The sequence below is a fragment of the Medicago sativa genome, chromosome 4 (assembly GCF_051527215.1).
Source record: "Medicago sativa cultivar Bolivia chromosome 4, Bolivia_mono, whole genome shotgun sequence".
Taxonomy (NCBI): Eukaryota; Viridiplantae; Streptophyta; class Magnoliopsida; order Fabales; family Fabaceae; genus Medicago; species Medicago sativa.
Genome location: NC_140752.1, coordinates 51015961 through 51023912, shown reverse-complemented (window position 1 = coordinate 51023912; position 7952 = coordinate 51015961). Strand labels below are relative to the sequence as shown.

The following is a 7952-nucleotide window of genomic DNA, read 5'->3' as shown; positions in this document are numbered from 1 at the left end:
TTAACGGATAAAGTTTCCTTTAGCTGATGAGCGAGATGTTACAGCTAATGCATGCGCAACCTCATTCGCTTGCCTCCTAGTAAACTCGACATGAGAGTTTGTTAAATAATTTCTACATAATTGAATGCTACTATCCATAATAGAACCAAATTCGGTGACATCTCCACGACCTTTGTTGAAATAATCGGCTACTCTTTTTGAGTCAACCTTGAAGTCAACATTTGTTAGTTGAAGCTCTTGTATCCACCGAATTGCATGATATAAACCCAGTGCCTCCCCAATATCGACAGAACAAACTGGAGTAAACTACATTGTTTTAGAACGGACATGGTTCCCATCTGAGTCTCGGATGCACATTCCAAATCCTACCTCATTGTTAGTATTTGAAAAAGTGGCATCAATATTACATTTGTATCTTCCCCTTCTGGGTTTCCTCCAATTGAGATTTACATCCCCATTTTGGTGGGAAGTGCTTGGCGCACCAGGTAGGTTACTCTGACTAGTCAGATGTTGCTTACAATTCGCATTCCTCCAACCTTCTAACAGGTGTTTAGCTCTTTCCAAAATTGTAATACTCGAGTTTGATACCTGTTGCCACAACTTGAGGTTTCTAGCTTTCCATATGCTCCATATTATAGTGACGATGATTTCAATCTGTGCTGAGTATAATTTCTGCAATAAGTTAAAAATGATGTCTGGAGCGTTATCAAACTTGTTCAGAGATGGAGAAATCAAATGCCACACATTTGCTGCAAGCCAGACATCAATGGTTGCCTGGAAGTGAAAGAAAATATGGTAGTTATCCTCATGAGGATCTTCACACATGACACAATTTGATGGACAGTTAACCCCCCTGCTACGCAGCTTCACCCGCATTGGAAAACAGTCTCTGCAGATTCTCAACACCATATTCTTGACTTTAGGAGGCACCTTTAACCTCCAGATTCCACTCCAATACCCTGGTTTTCGCAAGTGATCATTGTTTATAACGTCTTCAATGCAAATGCGATAAGCACTTCTGACAGAGTAATACCCATTCTTCTCCGACTTCCAGACCAACTTATCCATCTGAACCTGCTGATGAAGAGGAGTGTTCAGAATATTTTGGGATGTTTCACTTGCAAAGATATGACGAACCAACGGTTCGTTCCAGACTTTCTCATTTTGATCAATGAGATTCCCCACAGAATAAGGTTGAAGAGCCATCATATCAGAATCAACCGGAGGGATACTAGATCCTGTCCCAATCCAAGGCTCATTAACAATAGGAATATTTAAACCAGAACCAATCTTCCATCGTGCACCTTGTCGTACAACCACTTTGGCACTAAAGATACTACGCTAGACAAAACTTGGGTTATGCCCCAATTTAGCATCCAGGTAGCTGCTATTTGGGTAATAACGAGCTTTAAAGATTCTTGAAACAAGGCTATTCGCATTCGTTTGAAGTTGCCATCCTTGTTTACCAAGCATTGCTACATTAAAAGCCGCTAGGTCTTTGAATCCCATTCCTCCATGATTTTTTTGAACAGAAAGTTTTTCCCATGATAACTAGTGCAAACCTTTGTTACTTGTGCCTCCATGACCCCACCAGAAAGCATTCATCATCTTTTCAATTTCATCCAGGAGTGAGTTTAGTAACCTGAATATACTCATAACATATGATGGAATTGCTTGAAGGACCGATTTGATCATGACCTCCCTTCCTGCTTTAGACAAACACTTACTGCTCCAGCTACTTATTTTCTGCCACACCATATACTTGATGAAAGCAAAAGTTGCCTTTTTGCTACGACCTACCATAGATGGTACCCCAAGATACTTGCCGGTTCCTAAGACGGCACGTACTCCTAATATGTTAGTAATGGATTGCTGTAGCGGTTCTTGAACATTTCTACTATAAAAAATTTCAGACTTAGGAAGGCTAATAGCTTGACCAGACGCTTCCTCATACTGGTTTAGAATCTGCTTCATCACAATTGCCTGACTTTCCTCTGCTTGAAAGAACAAGAAACAATCATCAGCAAAGAGTAAACGGGATACCCTCGGAGCCATACGAGAAACACGTACACCTTGAAGAACCCCTCTAACTTCTGCATCTCTGATTAATGCCGATAAACCATCAGCACAAAGAATAAATAAGTAAGGTGACAACAGGTCTCCTTACCGTAACTCACGTCCTGGAATGATAGGTCATACCATCACTTTGTTCATAATGACAGAATAGTCAACTGTTTCTACACACGTTATAATCCATTGGATCCACTTTCCAGAAAACCCCATCTTGAACCTAACATCTTTGAGATAAGACCAATCAATTATGTCATACGCTTTGCTGATATCTAACTTCAGTGCAACACTTTTGTCATTGCCCTTCGTCTTTCTCTTCATATAATGAACCAGTTCAATAGCCACTAACGCATTATCCAAAATGGATCTACCAGGTACAAAAGCTGACTGTGAATTGGCAATACATTTGTGTAAAATTTACTTCAGCCGATTTGCCAAAACTTTGGACAACAACTTGTAAAGAACATTACACAAAGCTATGGGTCTCCAGTCTTTCATAGTTTTTTGTTCTGTACCTTTTGGGATAAGGGCAATATTTGTTGAATTCAAGGTTGGGGGAAACTGACCTTCATTCACCCACTGACAACACTCATGAAATATATCATCACTACACACTGACCAGAAATGTTGATAGAAACCAGGATTAAAACCATCAGGTCCCGGGCACTTGTCAGGCTGCATGGCAAACATTGCTTCTTTAAATTCTTTTCTGCAAAAAGGGGCTGTTAGTTGAACATTATCATCTTCATCAACCACCTGGTTTAGCATATTGATCACTGGAGAACGAACACTTTCATGTCCTTCAAACAACTCATCAAAATAATTCTTCGCGATAGCTCGCATTCCCGAATCATCTGTAATACGGATTCCTTCATCAGTTTCAAGAGAAAGAATTTTGTTGACTTTCTTTCTGGAGGTAGCTGCAGAATGAAAGAATTTTGTATTTAGATCTCCATCACGGTACCAATGAGTTTTGGCTCTCTGTCGCCAGTGCATATCTTCTTGTACAAGAAGATGATTAAGTTTTTGCCTTAAGTTATCAAATTGGACTTCTTCCTGGATTCCATTGGCACCACGATTTCTGCTCAGTTGTCTTCGACAATTTTCGATATCAACTTGGAGTTTATTGCAATGAGATTTGCTCAAATGAGTCAAATATTCAGCACATGCAGACGACTTATTGATAACATTGGTTCCTGCATTCCCCAACCAACTATTGCGAACAACATCATTTAACCCATCTTCAATTCTCCAAGCATTTTCGAATTTGAAGGTTCTTTTACTACTATGGGAACATGCCACCGGATTTTATCCAACACAATAGGAAAATGATCAGAAGACGGAGCAACAAGACTTTCCAACTTAGCATTAGGAAACATCTGCATCCAAGAATTTGTAGCTAGAGCCCTATCCAATTTTTCTTCAACAGCACGAGGGGTACCTAGGCTTTTAAACCAGGTGAATGGATAACCCTCCATATGAACATCGATGAGGCCAACATCTTGCACAGCTTGTCGAAAGCCCCTAATGAGCCAATTGGGTCTAGTAGCCCTCCCTTTCTTCTCATCGGAATGAAGGATATCAAAGTCCCTCATCAAACACCAAGGTAAGGTAATTTGTCTAGCCAGACCATGAATAAAATTCCAAGAGTCTCTTCTTTTGTTGACTTCTGGATATCCATAAAAACCTGTGAATATCCAAACCCCACGACTTGCTTCTTCAATTTTAGCACTTATGTGATTAGCAGAATAACTAACAATACTACAATTAATTGTGTTCCGCCAAAACAAGGAAATACTTCCTCCTCTACTATTTCTAACCGGTGCAAAACAAGAATCATAACCCAATAAATAACGAAATTCCTCGATTTTATTAACATGAACAATAGTTTCTGAAACAAAAGGGATATCCGATTTATAATACTGAACAAGGAATTTGATTTTAGGAATTACACGCAGGTTTCCCAAGCCTCGGTAATTCCATTCAAAAATACTCATTAATCTCGGCGGGCCTGGCTGCCAGGTCCCGCCGTTTCATTTTTTTTCAAAAACCGGATTATTAAAAACAGACCCTGCTTGCTGCACCTCCTTTCCTTGGTCACCTTCATCAGCAATTTCAGTTCTGGACCTTTTTTTAGGCCCATTTTCATCTTGAGGCCCACTTGCTCTGCTGGCCCCACATGCACTAGCCATGAAGGAGCCTGGTTGCACTAGAATTTTATATTTTAGTCCCTTTTTTGTGCTTAATCAAGAGCATAATGACATCAAAGAGACTGAAAGACATCACAACTAGGCCGACACGTCTTACAACCTCCAATCAAATCCCAAATGCTCATATATATTACTAAAATAAAGGTGGGGAGATAATATATACAGGGGGACTAGGAAGTTACCAAAAAAAACATCAATAGAAATGGAAATTAGGGATGTTACACATATCCCTACAAAAGTACCCATATATACTGGGAGGGAGAATATCCCACCAAGAAAACTCATTTCAATCATGACCCAAGGCAGCTATCTTGTTTGTAAAAAATATCCATACACGAGCTCATATCCTCGTAGGCAGCAACTTTAGTGCGCTTCCCCATACCCTATGGGGACCTTAGTACCTATACCCGCACCCATTATCCGCACTTTAACTATGAAAAGACGATAAAAATATCACAATTAAATAAGCTATGATCCAAAATTCTTCAAATAAACTCATAAAATAGTATGAATCGTACTATTTTAACAAATAAAAAACATCCAAAATATCCCTTAAAAATTGTATACCAGCAGGAGAGATCAATTACTGTATTAAGTAGTTTTTAGATATATGTTTAGCCTTAAATAGATAAATAAGTTAATTAATTATACATAAAAAAATAAATAAACTATTTATCATATTATATAAATATGTATGTGCGGGTTGCGGTGCTGGTAGTATAGTACCCTTACTCGTGCCCATACCCATTTAAATTTGCGAGTAATTACCCGGACCCAGACCCGAACCCATGAAAGCGGAGTTTTACCCTACCCATTGTGGGTATTTTTTGCGGGTATCCATCGGGCCTGGGTTCAATTGCCATCCCTTTGTTCGCACGAGTATAAAAAAATAATACTCCTCTAAAACCAAGATTGGACTTGATCAAAAGAAATTTTCGGTTTGGAGATAAATAGGAAGTCTGGTTTATGAGTATAATAAAGATATTTTAAGGCAACTTGACTGTCAGGGTTGTCTATTCCATGAATGTTCCAATAAAGGAACTTCTTTGGGAAATTGATGGAAGAGGACCTCTAGAACGGGTGTTATGTGGCCCGACAGCACTAGCTACTATGAATTGCGTCTTCTTTGACATGTTTGTTAAATTTGGAATAAAATTGTCATCGTTATCATTCTACGTAGAACCATGACCTGTTGCCTAAGCGTTTTTCATTCTATCAATATCATCCATCACAACCTTCTTCAAAATAGAACTCAAATAAGACGGGACTTGCGTAGAGGACACTGCTTCAGAAGTAGCGCTCTCAGAGGAGTTATCATATTGATTAATGTTGTGTTAAAGTTTAAAAACATTGTTTGCTTCTTGAACCTCAGTTGCATCATGCACATGAACAACATTTGAGGTAGAATTTGCTTGCGGCACTAGAACTTCTTATAGTTGTTTGTTGTTGGTAAGAACATGTTCCTTTTTGAAGTCATTCACTGTTTCATGAGGATTACCAAGAGAACTTTCTTGCGGCATGTAACACCCTAAAATTCCCAAGGTTTGTTTTAAATAAAATACTATAATTAATAATAAATACTAGGCTAAAATATGCTTTTGGTCTTGCAAATATAGCGAATTTGGGTTTTGGTCCCTGGTAAAAAAAAATTGAAATCAATCCCTGCAAAAAATTTTGTTTTTTAAAAAGGTCCTTGGGCCCACTTTCATGCTGATTTGGCACATTTTAGTTTACGTGGCTGTTGCTGACTGTACAATTATATACACGTGGCATTTAACATATTTTAATTATTTAAAAATCATTTTAATAAATTTGAAAAAAAATATTTTTGAAATTAAAAAAGATTTAATTAAAACATTGATATTGTGTAGCTTCTGCATTCATCTTCTGCCCATAAATTCCTCTTCATTATTCTTCATCTTTATCTCCAAATTGTTCATCCTTCACCCATAAATGTTCATCATACTTATATTTTCCTTAACCCCTCTCTATAATTTTCATTCTTAAACAACCTATTTTCAAACACATACCCACAAGTTTTTCAGATCTGTCAACATAAACAACAACAACAACAACATCCATCGAAACTCCAACACCAACAATAGCAGTCCAAGCTCTGTAATATCCCGCTTTTATGATACGATGATTTACCTGATAACGTTAGATTGAGCGCGTTTGAGGCTAAGGGTAAAACGGTAATTGCTCGGCGAGGGACTATTTAAGGACTTTAACTCCAAATTTCCTCACAATTCATTTCTCTTTCTCTCACTAGGGTTTGTGAGAAACTTTGCTCTCCCTTCTCTCTAGATTAAATTGGTCCTCATCACCAAGCTTCACCCATAAACTTTGATTCATCCTTCTCCTCTTTGGATTCAAGCATGTGTTGGTTAGAACTTTGGGTTTTTGGCTAGTGAAGTGTGGATGCAAACTTCTCTACTCCTCTCTACTCATGATCTTCCTTTAATCTTCTCCTAATCCTTCAAGAAGTTAAAATCTAAGCAAGGCTAGGGTTTGGTAGTTGTTGGTGATAAGTTGGAAGCAAGCTTCACCAAACATCCATTTCTCAACTAGGGTTTTGATCTTAGGGTTTGCTGTCAAAGTCTTGAGGTTGTGAGCTTAACTTCATGTTATTTTAAGGTGAGTTCCTAGTTAGTACCCAACCATGGGATGTGTTTTAGCTTGCAAGGAAACTATATAATTTTTCTAGGGTTTATATGTAGAAAAGTTACCCCTTTCATGCCATGCATCTTTATACTTGTGAATACTTGTTCAATGGCTATTTTACAGGTTCTATATGACTTCTAGTACCATGATATGCCTTGGGATGCTTTGTTTTGAGGTTTTTGGGTCAAAAATACCATTTTTACATGTCCTGGACGGTCATAACTCGCCACGGCGAGCTATTACTCGCCACAGCGAGCTAGAAGGCAGAACAGGGGGTCCTGCTCGCCTCCAACTCGCCATGGCGAGCAGCTACTCACCTCCCACACAACTTTACTCGCCATGGCGAGCAGACAGTGGGGGAAACTCCTTGTTTGCTCGTCATGGGTGGTTCGGGTGTTTCCCGGGCAAATTTCCTTAAGCAAACTTTTAATAATAAGCCCTCCAACCAAGGCTACAAGGCATAGGTTCTTTTAAATGTTCTGATCATTAAACAAGTAATCATATGGTATAATTGAGCATGGTAATCGAGAGTTATGGCATGAGTTGAATGGGTAACAAGCAATATCCAATGGAACTAGAGCCTCGACGTAGTCGTCGAGAACTAGAACGTAGATTATATTAATATGTATGATGATGCGAAGAATGTTTTCTATGCTCATGGACTTGTAAGTTATTACCCCAAGGGATCGATCAAGGATCCGAGTTAAAGGAATTTAACTCATGTAGTTAACCATTCATGTATGCATAAGATCAAGACTAAAGCAAGATGTAGGTGTTCGTGTCTCTCGTTATCCACGTCAGGGGGATACGGGAGGTTCTCGACTCAAGGGGAATGGTTCAAGCCGTAAGGGACCCGCACGACACCGACGGAGTCCAATGTGCGTACATCGCTCATGTATGGGAGTGTACTCGGGGTTACTCCACCCGGGACTCTCCGTAAAATGAATCAAGTTAATGTTTGATTGTACAACGCTAACATAAAGAATAATGAACATATATTCTTGCATG

General features: G+C 38.9%; 1 protein-coding gene across 1 annotated transcript; it reads right to left on the bottom strand.

Moving 5' to 3' along the window:
* Positions 1–4262, bottom strand: LOC146929657 (uncharacterized). The gene is made up of 7 exons (XM_085707380.1): positions 4122–4262; positions 3308–3992; positions 2586–3266; positions 2246–2453; positions 1563–2101; positions 408–1238; positions 1–296 (listed from the first exon to the last, which is right to left on the bottom strand). The coding sequence occupies exons 1-7, from the start codon at positions 4260–4262 to the stop codon at positions 1–3; spliced, it is 3381 nt and encodes a 1126-aa protein (XP_085563506.1).
* Between the last annotated feature and the right edge of the window lie 3690 nt (positions 4263–7952).